Genomic DNA, 17,195 nt, shown 5'->3' on the forward strand with positions numbered 1-17,195 from the left:
TGCATTAGAAACACCCAGTTGAGGGTTAGTGATGAGTAGTTACTGCTGAACAAAATCTAGGTAAGGTCCGTGGGTAAGATTTTAGGGGTGAGGACATCTCTTGCAGAAAAGAAAGCTAAGGAAGACCCGAGGCAGGTGGAGACTCCCGGTGCTGTTTTCCTGTCTCAACCTACCCGGCCTCCTCCAATCTTAGATGCTGACTATTAAGGTAGAAAATCCCGTAGGGTGTCTGACTCGGAAGTCTCTTTTGTCCGGCTAATAGAGGAAAATCGGAAAAGGCTGCTCGCCGCCCTTTCTGATGTTTGCCACAGCGGTCTTGGTGTTCCAAAGAAGAAGCAGTTTCAGGCTCTGCATAATTTCTTTTGCAAAGCCTAGTCGTTGAGTGTGAATTTGAGAGTGTTCTTGCGCGCGCGCCCGTGTGTGTGTGTGTGTGTGTGTGTGTGTGTGTGTGTGTGTGTGTGTGTGTGTGTAGAGGAGAGAGAGGGAGACAGACAGACAGACAGACAGGCGGAGGGAGAGGGTGAGAGAGAAGGTTTGGGAGGGCGGGAGAGAGGGAGGCGAGGAGAGAGATAAAGGGAGAGAAGAGAGCGAGATAGAAGAGAAGAGAGACACAGACACACACACACACAGAGGATTGGGGGTGGGATTCTATGACGCTACCGGCTCCGCCTCCCGGTATATATAAGCGGGCGCTTGGCGCGCAACGACCCCAAGCTGCTGCTTTGAATCCTGAGCAACCGAACTCGGCATCCCCACCCAACTCGGTTTAACTCAGCCCCACCGAAGCCGATCCGGGACTCTGCTGCCTGAGCAGGGGCTCTCTGGTAAGCCTTGCGCGAGGGCACGTGTGCTGGAGCGGGGTGGCGAGGGTCCGGGCATACCTACAATTCTCCGGCAATCCTGGCGTGCAGTTGCATCAACGCGGCCATGACCTGTTGCTAACGAGACCCCGGCCAGGGGAGTCCAGGCTCCCATCTTCGACTCAAGCCCTGACCGTTTCTGAACGGAGACCCGAGAGCCTGGGAGTTGAGTTAGGGGCACAGGGCGGCACCCCTCCTTCCTGGTGTGAGCGATTTGGGGCTGTTCTGGGGTCCCTCTTGGGGCGCGTCTCCGGATCTTTAGGTATAGAAACCCCGCCTCGCTGTCGGTGGGCAGTGTCGCGGGCGGATGGTAGTGGGCAAACATTGGCTTACTCCCCTGTGCGACCGCAGTGCCCGTTACGCGGTGTGGATTTGGTGAGGAGGGAGGGAATTGAGTCTTCGCTCACTTTTGATCGGCAGCGGAGGTCCGTCCCGTGCCTCCCCCTCCCTCCGGACTATCTGGGGACTTTGTCTATTTCATGCCCGCGGAGTGCGCGTCAACGAGTGTGACAAGGGGGTTTTCCTTAGATTGCTGACCCCTCCTGAGGGTAATTCTCTAGGAGTCACAAGGAGAACGGACAGACTGGGCTCCGCGATTTCTGATCTGGGTTCGGTATAGTTTCCCAGGCAGAGGAAGAAGAGAGTAAGCGACTAAACCATACTATAGGGGGCGGTCACTTGCCTCTTCTGAAAGGAGTCTTGCAAACCTGCTGAGGTATTATTATTCCTACTTGGACAGGAAGAAACTTGTCTTTGTCCCTTGCTTTCCTCCCCATCCCCCCCCTGCTTCTTTGCTCCTACGGGTGGGTTTTGTAATTCATCCTTGAGGAGCTTAGGGATAATGAGCTCCATTGAAGGTCTTTTGTCTTGCTTTTCACCAGATCCTAACATCCTCTTCAATTCCTGCCAGAATGCTGTGGCAGGCACTTCGCAGATTTGGTCGAAGGCTGGTACGCAGACGCACGCTGGAGTCAGACTTGGCTGAGACTCGCCTTGCCAGATGCCTGAGCACTCTGGATTTGGTTGCCTTGGGTGTGGGCAGCACATTGGGTGCAGGCGTGTATGTTTTAGCGGGTGAGGTTGCCAAAGATAAAGCAGGACCATCCATTGTGGTCTGCTTTTTGGTGGCTGCCCTATCTTCTGTGATGGCTGGATTGTGCTATGCAGAGTTTGGTGCCCGGGTTCCCCGCTCTGGTTCTGCTTATCTCTACAGTTATGTCACTGTGGGCGAACTCTGGGCCTTTACCACTGGCTGGAACCTCATCCTCTCCTACGTCATAGGTGAGATGGGGCGTGTGTGTGTGTGTGTGTGTGTGTCTGTGTGTCTGTGTGTCTGTGGATGGGAGAGAATCTTGGGTGAAGGGGCTTGGGTCTAGAAATCTGGGTGAACTGGTGAACCACGAGCTATTCATCATTAACAGAACTTTAGCACCCCTAACTGTGTGTGTTTTGGGGGGAGTGGTCACCTGTGATGGTTGAAGGAAAACATTTTCTATTTACCTCTGCCTTGGTTTCCTTAATTGGCTGGTTTTGTTTCTTCATAAAACAAGAATGTTCACCCCTCCCCCATTTGAAAGATAAATGTAACAACAAAGAAGTAAGAATAGGAGAAAAAAGCACGGATTCTTGAGGGGGTGTGGGTGCAGGGTGCTGGGGAGGGAGGGAATTTAACACGTTCTCCCTTTGCTCCCCAAGGTACAGCCAGCGTGGCCAAGGCCTGGAGCTCAGCTTTTGACAATCTGATTGGCAACCACATATCTCGGGCCCTGCAGGGGAGCATCTCACTGAATGCTCCCCAAGTCCTTGCAAAATATCCAGACTTCTTTGCCTTGGGCCTTGTGCTGCTGCTCACTGGTGAGGCCAGGGACAAGGATAATGATAATGACAGTGGGTGGGAGGTCTGAGGCATGATAAGGGCTGGGTGTACTGCATCTAGGTAAGAAACAGCTTGCAAGGAATAACCTCGGGGTTCTCGATGCCTCTCTCTTACAGGATTGCTGGCTCTGGGGGCTAGTGAGTCGGCCCTGGTTACTAAAGTTTTCACAGTGGTGAATCTTTTGGTTCTTGGTTTCATCATTATCTCTGGCATCGTCAAAGGAGACTTGAACAACTGGACGCTCACAGAAGAGGACTATGAATTGGCTCTAGAAGGACTCAATGACACTGATAGGTTAGATTCACTCCCAGGAGTTGTAGAACTGGAAACAGGATATGGAGTTGTGGGTGGGGGGGGAGCTGTGCTAAGTGATTCTGGATTGGGAGTGGGGAAAAATGGGCCTTGAACATCTACCTAAGTAATTTGGAACTAAATAAAAGGCACAGGGTTGGCTGACCTCATCCTTACATTTCTATCCCGTTTTTCACTCTAGCTTGGGACCTTTGGGCTATGGAGGATTTCTACCTTTTGGCTTTGAGGGGCTTCTCCGAGGAACAGCAACCTGTTTCTATGCATTTGTTGGTTTCGACTGTATTGCTACTACTGGTAACACATTGTATTCTGTCTGGGGTGTGTTCAAGCTACAAGAAGCCTTGGGGGTAGTAAAGGAGTGAGTATCTCCCTGCTTTATAATCTTGTATCCCGTCCTGCAGGGGAAGAGGCCCAGAATCCTCAGCGTTCCATCCCCATGGGCATTGTGGTTTCACTGTCAGTCTGCTTTTTCGCATACTTTGGTGTCTCATCAGCACTCACGCTCATGATGCCATACTACCTGCTTCAACCGGAGAGCCCCTTGCCTGCAGCATTTCTCCATGTTGGATGGTCCTCTGCCCGCTACATTGTGGCTATTGGCTCCCTTTGTGCACTTTCTACTAGGTCAGTGACAAATGTTTGCCTTCTGCTTTCAAACAGTCTCAGATTATAGCATTCATTCCTAAAGAATATCTCTTAAAAGGGTTATGGGGAAGGTGGGCCCTTCTTAATCACACAGGCTTGAGGAAAATGGCCACAGTTATTCATATCACTCTGGAATTCTTCTCTCCAGTCTCTTGGGCTCTATGTTCCCTATGCCTCGAGTGATCTATGCAATGGCAGAAGATGGCCTCCTGTTTAGCATCCTTGCCCGGATCCACAGTGGTACACACACACCCATTGTGGCCACTGTTGTCTCTGGCTTTCTCGCAGGTAAAGAATAGTCTTTGCCCTTCTCCCAGTTGTTTCTCCAGTTCCCTTAAATTGACTCTTGCTTCTCTCCTGGTTTTTTCCCCCATCAATTTCAGCACTCATGGCATTCCTCTTCGAACTAACTGATCTTGTGGACCTAATGTCAATTGGGACTCTGCTTGCTTACACTCTGGTGGCTATTTGTGTTCTTATCCTCAGGTAAGAGTCCCTTCTTCCATATAATGTGCTGTGAGTATTTTGGGATAAGGAGTGAAGTGTAGCTTCTTCCTTCTTCGCCTTCATTACTGGTTAGTCTGCATCTTTTTTTTTTATCACACCTGGCAGTGCTGATACTCCTGGCTCTATGCTCAGGGGTCTATACTGGCAGTGCTGGGAGACTATGTAATGCTGGGGATAAACCTAGGTCAGCTGCTTGTAAGCAAGACCCTTATACACTGTACTATTTCTTTGGCCCCCATACTGATTTTTCTTGAAGAATCAGGATATTCCTCCCTGTCAAAAACAACTTCTACCCTTGATGGATATGAAGAAGATTAAGTGTCCCGGGAGATGATAAAGTGACTAAGGGTTGATCTTAATGCAGTTTTCTAACTCTTATGTCAGATATCAGCCTGACCGGGAGATGAAGAATGGAGAAGATGATACAGAGTCACAGGATGAGAACCTACGTGAAGCAGAGAAGCTGACTCTGGAGGCACTATTTTGTCCACTCAACTCCACTCCTACTCGACTCTCTGGCCAAATTGTCTATGTTTGTTCCTCACTGCTTGGTGAGCAGTGTAGTTTTAATCCGGGATAGTTCTGAGGTAGTCATGATGGCAAGGAGAGTCTGTGTGATATTTGATGGCTAAGAAAGAATTAGAGAATGGGTGGTGACCATCCTTGGAATGGGGTGCCTACCATGTTCATATGAAGTGTTGGTTTTCATGTCTCTCAACTTTATTCTTGAAGCTCTAGTGCTGACTATGCTTGGCCTTGTGCTGGCGCAGTGGTCAGGTCCACTGGTTTCTGGAGACCCAGTATGGATTGTAGTGGTTGTGCTGCTCCTGATGCTTATTACTGGGTTCACTGGAGTCATCTACAGACAGCCACAGAACGCTGCTCCCTTGCACTTTAAGGTAAATGACCATCTTTTCTTCAACCAATCCATCTTGAAAGAATAGTCACCAAACAACTTGTCTATCTAATAACAAATGAAAAGGAAGAGGTATATGTCTAGGTAAACAACTTCTGTGACTTCTTTACTTCCTTTCCAGTCATATTTCCCCCAATTATGTACTCTTGGAGTCCTGATGAGGTACACTAAATGAGTGGGCTCTGAAGTGCATAATATAAGTAGGAACTGGATGCTCCTAAAACCTGGCCTGGGTAAGCTAGGGACCTTTCTCTAAGCCATTCTCATCCTGTGGTATTACAAAGGTTTTGGTTCATTTCCAGGTACCTGCCTTGCCTTTCCTCCCAGTAGTGAGCATGTTTGTGAATATTTACCTTATGATGCAAATGACAACTGGTACCTGGGCCCGATTTGCTATCTGGATGCTGATTGGTAGGTACACTCACGGGAAGAGGAGGCTTCTTGGGTATTCTATTCCAATGCCTTTCCTACGTGGTCTTGAGTTGGATGCTTATTTAAGCCTTTATAGTTCTCTCTTTCCCTACCTCATAACTATCTTTGCTCATTAGGTTATGCTATCTACTTCGGCTATGGGATGCAGCACAGCCTTGAAGAGGGCAAGCGTGACCAACCCCCTCTCAAGTTAAGGTCCCGAACAATAGACCTTGATCTCAACAGTCTCTGAACACACTTAATTTGACATCACTATGCGGGAATGCTGTCTGATCCTTCTGCACAATAAAAGAGCATTCCTTACTCCATGGTGAACTAGACTTCCTATAGTATGCTATTGGGAAGGCACTAGTAAAACTACTTATTGTAGAGTGAAAGATATATCTGCATCTTGCTGTTTCTCATTTGCTTTTTCTCTTATGCTTTCTAATTGTGCCTGTAGCTGCTCAGTGACTTTCAAAACTTACTATTAAAGGAAATGAAAAAAAATGGTCTTGTTCTTTTCTCACTCAAAATATGTGAATGGAGCCTTAATTTTAGTGTGGAGAGCTTCAGAGAAGAAGTGTCATTTGTTTTATCCAGTCTATAAAACTATCTGTTATGCCTGTTTGTTTCCTTTGGTGCAAGTTTAGGGGTGGGAAGGTGATAAAGGCAACTATGAAGTCTAGTCAGACGTAAAGAATTAGTCATAATATATATTGTCCTCTTGTTATACTGAAGATTAGGTTCTGAATAAGTAGACAGCAACATTTTCTGGGATTTTGGGGTGGACACTGATTTCAACACTGGCATTGGTCAAGGCCCACACTGAGACCATTGTCTTCTGTTCCACCCCTTTTTGTTGGACAAGTCCCAGATTCCGGTGACTGCCTCGGCAACAGAAATTTTGGCTGGGGTGTTTGACTCTGTTGGGAGAAGGGGTAGATAATAGAGGGATTTTGATAGAGGACTATGTATAGGTATAGATACTGAATGTTATAGAAGTAGTAAGGGAATAGATCAAAGCTCTACTCATACAAGAACTATTTATCCATTAACTGAATAAACATGTGGAGCTCCTATAAAATGCTAGGCTTGATGCAGGTGCTAGGGATACAGAGAGGTATACCTCATAGTCCTTGCCCTCAAGAAACATGCAATGTGGGGGACGAAAAATCAGTCAACTTGAAGCAATGTAATTTTTTTCAGGGTATGGATAAGTGCTGAGCGTTAACAACATATAAAGAACATGTTAGATATGAATTGAACAGGGGATTAAAAGGAAGAGTTTGTTGGTAAATAATTTAAAAGAAATCATTAAAGAAAAAGTTTTACTGGGGTAGGGCACATATTTTTTTCTTTTCTTTTTTTTCCTTTTTGGGTCACACCTGGCTATGCACAGGGGTCACTCCTAGCTCTGCACTCAGGAACTACCCCTGGCGGGGCTCAGGGGACCATATGGGATACTGGGAATTGAACCCGGGTCGGCTGCGTGCAAGGCAAATGCCCTACCCACTGCGCTATCTCTCCAGCCCTAGGGCACATATTTTTATGTGACTCAAGGATAAATTATATGGACTTGTGAAAGAACAAATGAATAGCCTTGGATAACATATCAGAACTTATAAATAATAGTGGGGGTAGGAGTAACCAAGCAAGGAAGATAACTGGATTTTTCAGTTCTGCAGCAGCAAGCAGGGTGACTTGGAAGAAGATAAGAGAAACCAGAGTTGTTATATAGTAGCTATTTTTGGGGGTGGTGGTGATGGGGGTAGGTGCTCAGGATTTACTCCTGGTTCTGTGCTCAGACTCCACTCTTGGTGGGCTCTGGGGACCATATACGGTGCCAGGGATCAATCCCATGTCTTCAATGGGCAAGGCAAATGCCCAACCCACTTTACTATCCCTCTGACCACCAATGATAGCTGCATTTATTATTTCTATATGTCAGATAGTGTACAAACAATTTCATTTAGTTTTTAATAACTCTATGAAGTGTTACTAATATTTTTATATAAAGGAATAGATTTTATTTTAGAAATATTTTTGGTCATATAAATTAGTATGATAAGGGCCAAAATATAAATCCAATTTTATGTTTATGCTCTGTAATCACTATGTCATTACTATTAATTATTTAGGGGTGGTCGAAGAGTATGATCAAAAATGTATGAGAGGGTGTCTAAGGGGCAAAAAAATCTTAAAATATTTGTAGCATAGATTATATAATTTTCCTTTATATACAGAGCTCTTAGAAATCAATTAAGTATACCTGATGTGAATAGTTTTCAGAAAAATAAAAAGAAACACCAATAAACATAAGAAAAATACTCAGCCTCATTTACTAAATAAATGTAAATTAAAACAACCATGAGATTTTACTTGACACACTGTCAAAAGTTGCATTGGGCTGAAGAGATACTACAGTGGGTAGGTCACTTTCCTTGCACACAGTCTACCTGGATTCCATCTCCCGGCATCCCATATGATCCCCTGAGGACGACCAGGAGTGTTCTCTGAAATGCAGAGTCAGGAGTAACCTCTGAGTATTGCCGGGTGTGACCCAAAAAACAAAAACAAAAAAGATATTTCTTTTTATTTATTTATTTATTTTTAATTTAATAGTTTATTTTTAATTAGTGAGTCAACATGAGGGTACAGTTACAGATTTATACATTTTTGTGCTCATGTTTCTCCCTTACAAAGTTTGATAACCCATCCCTTCACCAGTGCCCATTCTCTACCAAAAGTAAACCCAACATCCCTCTCCCTCCTCCCCAGTCCCGTCTCCCCCCACCCCACACTGCCACTATGGCAGGGTATTCCCTTTTGTTCTCTCTTTCTGATTAGGTGTTGTGGTTTGCAATAAAGGTGTTGAGTGGCCATTGTGTTCAGTCTCTAGCCTATATTGGGCCCGCATCATCTTTCCCCCACATGACCTCCAATCACATTTTACTTGGTGTTCCCTTCTCTGAGTTGCCCAGAATGAGAGACCAGCCTCCAAGCCATGGAGACAACCTCCTGGTACTTATTTCTACTAGATTCTTGGGTGTTAGTCTTATAGTCTGTTATTCTATAGTCCACAGATGAGTGCAATCTTCCTATGTCTGTCTCTCTCTTTCTGGCTCATTTCACTTAGCATAATACTTTCCATGCTGATCCACTTATATGCAAACTTCATGACCTCATTCTTTCTAACAGCTGCATAGTATTCCATTGTATAGATGTACCAGAGTTTCTTCAACCAGTCATCTGTTCTAGGGCACTCGGGTTTTTTCCAGATTCTGGCTATTGTAAACAGTGCTGCGATGAACATATAAGTACAGATGTCATTTCAACTATACTTTTTGGCTTTTCTGGGATATATTCCCAGCAGTGGTATTGCTGGGTCAAATGGGAGCTCAACCTCTAGTTTTTTGAGAATCGTCCATATTGTTTTCCAAAAGGGCTGAACTAGCCGACATTCCCACCAGCAGTGTAGAAGGGTCCCTTTCTCCCCACATCCTCTCCAACAGCGGTTGCTTTTGTTCTTTTGGATGTGTGCTAGTCTCTGTGGTGTGAGGTGGTATCTCATGGTTGTTTTGATCTGCATCTCTCTGATGATTAGTGATGCAGAGCACTTTTTCATGTGCCTTTTGGCCATTCGTATCTCTTCCTTGGTAAAGTTTCTGTTCATTTCTTCGCCCCATTTTTTGATGGGGTTGGATGTTTTCTTCTTGTAGAGTTCAACCAGTGCTTTATATACCCTTGATAAAAAAGATATTTCTTTGAGGGATGTAGTACAGTGGATAGATAGGGCTTTTGCCTTACATGTATCCAACTGGGGTTTGATCCTGGCACCACATATGGTCCCATGAGTCTGCCAGAAGTGATCCCTGAACATTGTACATGTGGCCCCAAAGGAAAAATAATGTATTGGGTAAGCCCAAAGGAGGATAAATAAATAGGCAGTCCTTCACATGATGGGAATATATATTCCTAACTTTGGTGGAGGGTATATGATCATACAAGAATAAAACATTGTTTTCAATCCAACTAATTTAAATTTTTCAGATATGTTTGGAGTTGGAGTGATAGTACAGTGGATAGGGTGCCTGCTTTGTGTGCCATTGACCCTGGTTGGATCCTTGGCATCTCATATTGTCCCTATCAGGACTGATCTCTGAGAACAGATCCAGGAGTAAGCCCTGAGCACCACTGGGTGTGTCCCAAAACATTCTTCTTAGACATATGTCTTCTTAGACATAGTAATGTCTAAGGATATTTACTCAGATGCTATTTCTAATAGCATAAAACCTGGAAGTTACCAAATGCACTGCAACAAAGAACTAGTTAGAGAAGTTCTATCAAGGGCCTGATAGTTCAGCAGGTAGGGGACTGCTTCTATGCCACCAACTGGGTACCCCATATCGTCCCCAAAGCCAGTCAGGAGTGATCCCTGAGAGTAAAATCATGAGTAGGCCCTGAGCACCACCAGGTAGGGCACCAAACCAAAGGGGAAAAAATAAGTTCAATCACATTCTTCCAATTGCTTATGTATATTTCCAGAAACTTTCTTTAATTTTTTTAATCGAATCACAGTGAGACACACAGAAAGTTGTTTATGATTAGATTACAGTCATATCATGGTCCAATATCTGTCCCTTCAATTGTGCACATTTTCCACCACCAATGTCCCCAGTTTCCTTCCTTGGTTTTGGGGCCAAATACGTCTGTGCTCAGGGCTCACTTCTGGCTCTGCACTCAGTCTTCACTCATGGTGGTGCTTCGACCACCTTATAGGATGCTGGGGATTAAAACTGGGTTGGCAGCATTTAAGGCAAGCACCCTATCCACTGTACTGTCTCTTAAGATCCTATATTTACTTTGCTTTTCATTAAAAAAATTCATTACATTCTTTGGGGAAATTCTTAGAATATTTGTTGAATGTCACACATTCAGAGTTTTGATACCAATTACCAAATTGATACCCAAAACAACTTGCAATAATTAATACTCCAACCAGCAATGCTCAAGAGTCTATTTTATAATCTTGCCAATTTGAGACTTTATTTATCTTTTTAACCTCTGCCAATCTGATACATGAAAAAATTCCTTTATTTGAGTTTTTTGATAATGCAATGTTTAGTATCGTCTAATATGTTTATTTGTTATTTATATTCTTTCCTCTGCAAATGGATGAATCATGATTTTTCTTTTTTGCTGATTTACTTGATTTATTTGTATTTTAAAGAACTTTTCCTTATGTCAGCTATTAATTCTCTTATCTGTTACTTATGTTGAAAAATTTATTTCTAGCCTGCAGACTTTCAACCTTGCTTATAGTGGCCACTTAGAACATTTTAATTTTTATGTTTATTTAATTATTTAAAATAATTCGCATTATTTTTACTTTTGGGGGTATTTGGACCACAAAGCAGCAGTGCTCAGGGGCTAATTCTGGCTCTGTGCCCAGGAGTGACTGCTGGTGTTGCTCATGGGACCATATGTGATACCAGAGATTTGAACTGGGGTAGGCCACATGCGTGGCAATTGCCTTATCACTACTATTATATCTCCAGACTTTTTTAAATTTTTTTCCTTTGTTTTTTTGGGCCACAACTGGCAGTGTTCAGGACTTACTTCTGGCTCTTCACTCAGGGATCACTCTTGGTGGAGCTCAGGTGACCATATGAGGGGCCAGGGATCAAACCTGGGTACAAGGCAAGTACCCTACCCACTATACTCTATCTGTGGCTCATCCATATTGTTTTTATTTTTTGATTCTGGTTTTTAGATAATGTTTATATATGTTTGTCATTTTTGTTTATGAAATAGTCACATTTTCTTTTAGAATTTTTAAGATGCAATTTAATTTTTGTTTAATCCAGAGTATATGAAATGAGGTAGAAATCGAGTTATATTTTTTGAATGTCTTACTCAGTTGTTTTATTGTTTTTCCCGGATGACTATTTTCCCTACTGATTGATCATTTCTATATGTATTTGAGTATATTTCTGGACTCTACTTTGTGCCATTTTTCTGCATAAACTATTTACTACATAATTTTACTTATGTTAGTTTTAATGTCTGACAGAGAAAGGCTTGGTCCATCATCATTTTCATTTTTAGAATTTTCCTTTCTATAATTGAATGTTTAAACTGAAAATTTTCTTCTTTAATAAATATAATGCTGCCATAATCACTGATTTGTATTCTTGGTTGTCTGTCATTTTAGTCTACTTAGTAATAAAAATTTTAGAACGTTTTCATTAGAGTCCAAGCTGTTCACCTGCATCCTGCACTGTTTCACTGTTTCTGCATCAATTGTTAACAGAAAATTTATAGTTTATACTAGGTTCAAGGAAGATAATATGTAGCATGTTGAGTGCCACTTAATGTTATTTTATTCGTTGCTCTTGTATAGCATCTTTAGAATACCTGATTCTTTTATTATCTTCTTCCCTCTACATGCTCTCATGCCTTTTAAAATTCTCACTTGTTACATCTAGGATGCCATGTAGATCAAAAACAAAACCAGTTAGAGACATCAATGCAAGTCAAGGTTTTTCATTTTTACCACACGTTTTTCTTTATTCACTGGTTCTTTCTGTGCGATGTTGTCAGTTCAGTAGACTCAACTTTGGAGTTATATTTATAGTCTATAGTAATTAACAGAGTGAGTTGATTCTTGTGTGTATAGTATAACATTGGATAATATAAGTACGCTCTTCTACCCACAATACAAATCACTGAAATTTCTTAAGATGCACATAAAAGGACTATTGTAGGTTTGAGACCTGAGGTATAATTATTTTTTTTTTTGTTCATTCATATGCTCAGTCATGTAAAAAGAAGTTGAAGTAGGGCCAGTGGCCTGGGTGGGATGATGGAAGCTGTGACCCTTATTTTGCCAACCAGGAAATAAAGCGATAGTTATCAGTGATTATTATATACAAACCATTGTTCCAGATACTTTACAAGTAGGGCATTACATTGAACCAGAAACCTTGAAATACTTTAACTCTCATTTTACAGATGAGGAAATAGACATGTTGAGATTCTTTCAGTATAACACTATCTGTGGTGCATGAAAATGCAAACAGTTACAGATACTCTATTATCCTTTTCCACTAGTCTTTTGCCCCTAGTTTAGCAATATTATACTAACAAAATAAGACATTCAAAACTGCAGAATGCTAAAGAGCAGAAATTGGATTTGAGGATGTAGCTGAGGTAGATGGTATATACCTCCTATATATGAAGCCTCGCGTCAACAATCATCCAATCTACACACTAAATATTTCAAGAAGAGGAGTTATAGAACTTTCCCTGATTTTTTCTTTTTTCACTGTATTGTGTTTATCTTTTCTTCACTGTACTGATCTAGGCAATTTTGAAGAGTGAAAGAAATTATTTTTAGAAACTACATTTTTCCACAACAAATAATGATTGAGATTCATGGTCAGGAGGCAATTTTGTGAATATTCCTAGATTTGAAGTCACAGTATCTCTTCTTCCTGCTCTTAGCAGCTTCAGGTCTGGCCTGACTGTGATGTATATGGCTTTAAAGAGGGGTAAGCAAGGAAAGAAGTTGCAGACTTTTTATGATTTGCTTTGTACTAATATTTGGGGTTCTTATAATATTAAAGGCCCCATGACTTGAAACTGTTGTCTTGGGAGTGTTCAGGAGAGGTTAACCCGCTGGTGGCAAACATCATTATAGATTTAGATGAAAGCAAACTTCATACTTACAGATTCATCCCTATAACTTTTTGTAGGTAGAATGGAACCCTTGACCTTCTGTGAACCTGTAGAGAAGTCAGAGTAGTAACTACATAGTTTCCTTCAAATTTGACAAGAATAGTGCAACAGAAGCATGCAAACTAGGTTAAGTCATAAAAACAGGGGTTTTTGGTCTCTTCAACTTCTGATATTTCTGACCTTTGTTACCCTTGAATAACCAACAGGGTATATTGGTTTATATATATTTTTCTGTATCTTTTTCTATACCTATATCATTTATATATCTTTTTATATTTCTTTTCCATCATTATTCTTTTTTTCTTTTGGTCCACATATGGCAGTGCTGGGGCTGGCTTACTTAGGAATCAAACTTGGGGCTACTACATGCGTAGCATAAACTGCAAGTTCTTTAAGCTATCTCTCTGGACCCACCTTCTTCCTTTCTAAATCACTTTCTATTTTCCTCCCTTCCTGCTTTCCCTTTGGAGGAGGGACACCTGACTGGGCCAGGGGCTGTGCTTGTTTTTGTACTGCACTCAATGCTAACTCCTGGCATTGGTGGGGGTCATATAGGGTGACTGGGATTGAACAAGGCAAGAGAAATACCCAACCACAATATGGCCCCATTCCTTTCTTTTCTTTTTTTGGGAGTTAAAACTTATGACCAGAGAACATAAGAGATGCTTCAAAAAGAAAAAAAGAAGGTCTCAAGTAATTATCTGGCTTTCTTCTCGTTCCTTAACCATCCCAATCTTGTCTCTTGTTATTAATTTTCTCTGACCTATGGGAAGTTCAGTACCATCAGTAGTCTTGGTAAAAATGTGACAACAAAAACAATCCACCTCTGCGACTTAGATGGAGCCACAGCTGTACCTTATCACAGCAATGTCAATCATGAGTGAGAGTGTTACGGGACCTTATAGGTTTTTCCTGCCTCACTCTGGGACAATTCCCAGGTAAAGGGTTTTAAGAGATTAAAAACAGAGGGGACTGGAGTGATAGCACAGCAGGTAGGGCGTTTGTTTGCCTTGCACGCTGCAGACCCGGGTTCGATTCCCAGCATCCCATATGGTCCCCTTAGCACGGCCAGGGGTAATTCCTGATTGCAGAGCCAGGAGCGACCCCTGAGCATCGCTGGGTGTGACCCCCCCAAAAAAAGCAAAAAAAAAAAAGAGACAAAAACAGAAAAATCTAGAATTGCTCCAGGAGGATGAAGTCTTAGAAAGCTTGGTGTTACTCCTTTTGCTAAAAGTTAAAGCCTGATTCTGTGCCCCACTTGCATTTCTTCAAAGATTAATTCCAAGACTGAACAGCAATAGCAAAAAAAAAAAAACACCTCTGGTCTACGTGACCACAAACCAGGGCAACAGTGTGACTGGTCACGTCTTTGGAAGGAAAATTACTAAATAGGTGGAATTCTAAAGAAGTTCTGGGAACTGAGATTCTTTAAAAAGACATACCGTTCTCACCAGCACAGTCCATTGTCTGGAGAATCAATTTAACAATGGAACAAACTGCTCTCAAGATAATTTCTCACAGTAACATATTTCCACATCGAAAGAGTAAAATGTGTCTAATTTCTTATTTTCTCTGTGAGAACTATTGTTGCTTGGACAGTCTTCACCAGCTATCCCTTTCATTAGATAAATTCCTTTGACAAAGAGGGTTTGTCCCATGGGAGTTGGGAAGAGCACTGATCTGTTCTTGCTTTCCAGTCCCTAAGGTTCATCAACACACACAGGTGCACATCAACCCACAAGAGTGCAACGCACACAGAGGGAATCTTTCATCCAGTCTTAGGGCCATACCCCACATGGGTTTTTTGAAATCTTGCCAAACACGTGGAGCTGTCCACTGCATAAGTGCATGGACTTTGCAAACCTGAGTAGCAAGGTCTTGCACATATCCCAGAAAACAGACAAAATGGTCTGCAGAAGACATGGCTTTTATCCCATGCAAAAATCATGTCTGCTTGGGGCTTTGAAGGTCTTTGATCTCCTTGCACACAAGTATTCCAGATCCACCCTATTTGACACTGAATAAAGAAAATGGGCCTGGAACATCTGCTCCCTGTTTTCCTCTCCATAGACCAGGAAGAGAAAAGACTCGGTGTAACATGTACAGGTTCTGGAGAACTCCCATTACTTCTTGATCTTATATAAGGGATCCAATATAATCCCACAGCTATATGCATATGAGCAATGACTCTGAAGAACTCCATTATTTGATGTGCCGTCTTGCCTATTGAAGGACCTCAGTCTTGGTCTTCAAGTCCAAAGACTTCAAGAGTTTGCTCTGCTGCTGTCTGAAGATCTTCAGAAGATTGCTCTAGTTGGTGGTCAGAACATGGTGCTCCATCAGTCTGAGGAGCACAAGTGAGTTCTGTATGTGCTGCTCTAGCTTGTCAAAGATCTCCAACTGGCAGTCCAGAAGAAGTTGGGCTTGGTATTACTTAAACAAGGTGAAACCTTCTGCATCAGAGATGATGAGAAACTACCTGCAGCTCCTGTTTCTTCATCAGTTTCCTCAAAAACTCAGCAAAGTCCCTAGGGTGTAGCACCATTAGCTGTTCTGCAGCCTCAACAAGGGTCTTGATGCAGCTGCAACAAAGGGTGGAGATTCCTGGGGTTGCTTCTAGATGATGTTGTTAAAAATTGTCTTTTATTTTTTATTATTTTGTGGCCACACTCAGTGATGCTCAGGGTTTACTCCTGGATCTGCGCTCAAGAATCACTCTTGTCAGAGCTCAGGGAACCATATGGGATGCTGCAATCAAACCCATGTAGACCGTATATAAGAAAAGTATATTATCTGCTGTGTTCTCTCTAGCCCTCTTTGATTTTTGTTCACTTATATTTGCTGTCTTTTCCCCTGAATCTATCTGTGAATCCTCCCTTCTCTCCATTGACCAGCCCCTATAATCTCCCCTTTAGTTCTGAGCTAGATCATCCATTCCTCTGGAGCCTGTGGTAAGAGTAGTCAATCATTCAAGGAACAGCCGAGGGCCTGCACCTTAGAGAACACGGCTGGTCTCACCCCACTTCTGATGAAAATAGCTCTCATTCTTGGAGCTATTCCAGCTCCAGTCAGCCTCCGGAATTAATCTAGGCTCTTAGCCACCTGCTCCCTTCAGCCAGGAGCAATCTGCTACCCCTTCTTCTAAGGATCTTCTTCTTTTTCTTTATTTTGAAGGCATGCTCTTCCTATATCTGGCCATCTGCATTATTCCCTCAGTGGTATATACTGCAGACTGCGATTGCAATATGCTTCCTGCATGGTTCGTATTTATTTCTACAGTGATTCTCACCTGGGCCCCTTGGAACTCCAGGATTTAAGGTTTAGATACCCCAAGTCTCTGGGATAGATGAAGAGCCAAGTACAGAGTGGCCATTGATTGACATGATGATTCAGGGAGGAGTTTCCCTGCATGGACCCTGAAATACGCATAATGTTTGTTGTTAGTATCCCTTTACCTTGGCATTCCTAGCTGAGTCATAATTTTGTTGTAGACAGATAGGTAGGGAAGTCTTGGCAATGTACTTCTGGGAAATAAAATTTAAGAAGAGATTGCCTAGCCTTGAAGTAGCCCAAAGACCTAGAGACCATATCCCTTTGAAATACAAATCATGTGCTCTTTGGAGTGGAAAAACTGAAGTACCACTCAGCTACAGAAATTCAGAAACTACAGAAGAATCTATAACATTATGAAAAGACCATCAGCAGTGCAAAAGATGAGATGATGAAGGGACTATCAACATTGCAAGGGATAAAATTATGAAAAGACAAGTTCAAAGCTTCCCCTGTGACAATGCCCAGGCTAATTTCTATGAATGCAGAGAACTACAGGGGAAAAATTGGAGAAATTGTATAAAAACGACTTCCAAAAGCCATTTGGTACTGGCTCTTTCAAGCCTGTGTTCTCCCTTGAACAAATAACTTTCTA

At 42.5% G+C, this 17,195-nt stretch overlaps 1 protein-coding gene and 1 pseudogene across 2 annotated transcripts; one reads left to right on the forward strand and one right to left on the reverse strand.

Moving 5' to 3' along the window:
• Positions 1-666: 666 nt before the first annotated feature.
• SLC7A3 (solute carrier family 7 member 3) lies at positions 667-6,028 on the forward strand. Of its 2 annotated transcripts, none has more exons than XM_004621549.2 (12): positions 667-824; positions 1,742-2,141; positions 2,556-2,714; positions 2,853-3,030; positions 3,230-3,342; positions 3,450-3,672; positions 3,842-3,981; positions 4,077-4,179; positions 4,585-4,751; positions 4,933-5,099; positions 5,419-5,527; positions 5,665-6,028. In XM_004621549.2, the coding sequence occupies exons 2-12, from the start codon at positions 1,772-1,774 to the stop codon at positions 5,778-5,780; spliced, it is 1,845 nt and encodes a 614-aa protein (XP_004621606.1). In that variant the 5' UTR covers positions 667-824; positions 1,742-1,771; the 3' UTR covers positions 5,781-6,028. The 2 variants fall into 2 exon arrangements, with proteins under 2 accessions (XP_004621606.1, XP_054977742.1); XM_055121767.1 differs by lacking the exon at positions 667-824 and adding an exon at positions 1,046-1,122.
• Positions 6,029-14,980: 8,952 nt separating this feature from the next.
• LOC101549604 (protein FAM118A-like) lies at positions 14,981-16,528 on the reverse strand (annotated as a pseudogene).
• Positions 16,529-17,195: the final 667 nt, after the last annotated feature.

The sequence above is a fragment of the Sorex araneus genome, chromosome X (genome assembly GCF_027595985.1).
Source record: "Sorex araneus isolate mSorAra2 chromosome X, mSorAra2.pri, whole genome shotgun sequence".
Lineage (NCBI taxonomy): Eukaryota > Metazoa > Chordata > Mammalia > Eulipotyphla > Soricidae > Sorex > Sorex araneus.

Coding starts and splice junctions, on each gene's coding strand:
- SLC7A3 (XM_004621549.2), top strand. CDS start 1,772: ATGCTGTGGCAGGCACTTCGCAGATTTGGTCGAAGGCTGGTACGCAGA. Junction 3,673..3,841: donor CTTTGTGCACTTTCTACTAG/GTCAGTGACAAA, acceptor TCTTCTCTCCAG/TCTCTTGGGCTCTATGTTCC. Junction 4,180..4,584: donor ATTTGTGTTCTTATCCTCAG/GTAAGAGTCCCT, acceptor CTCTTATGTCAG/ATATCAGCCTGACCGGGAGA.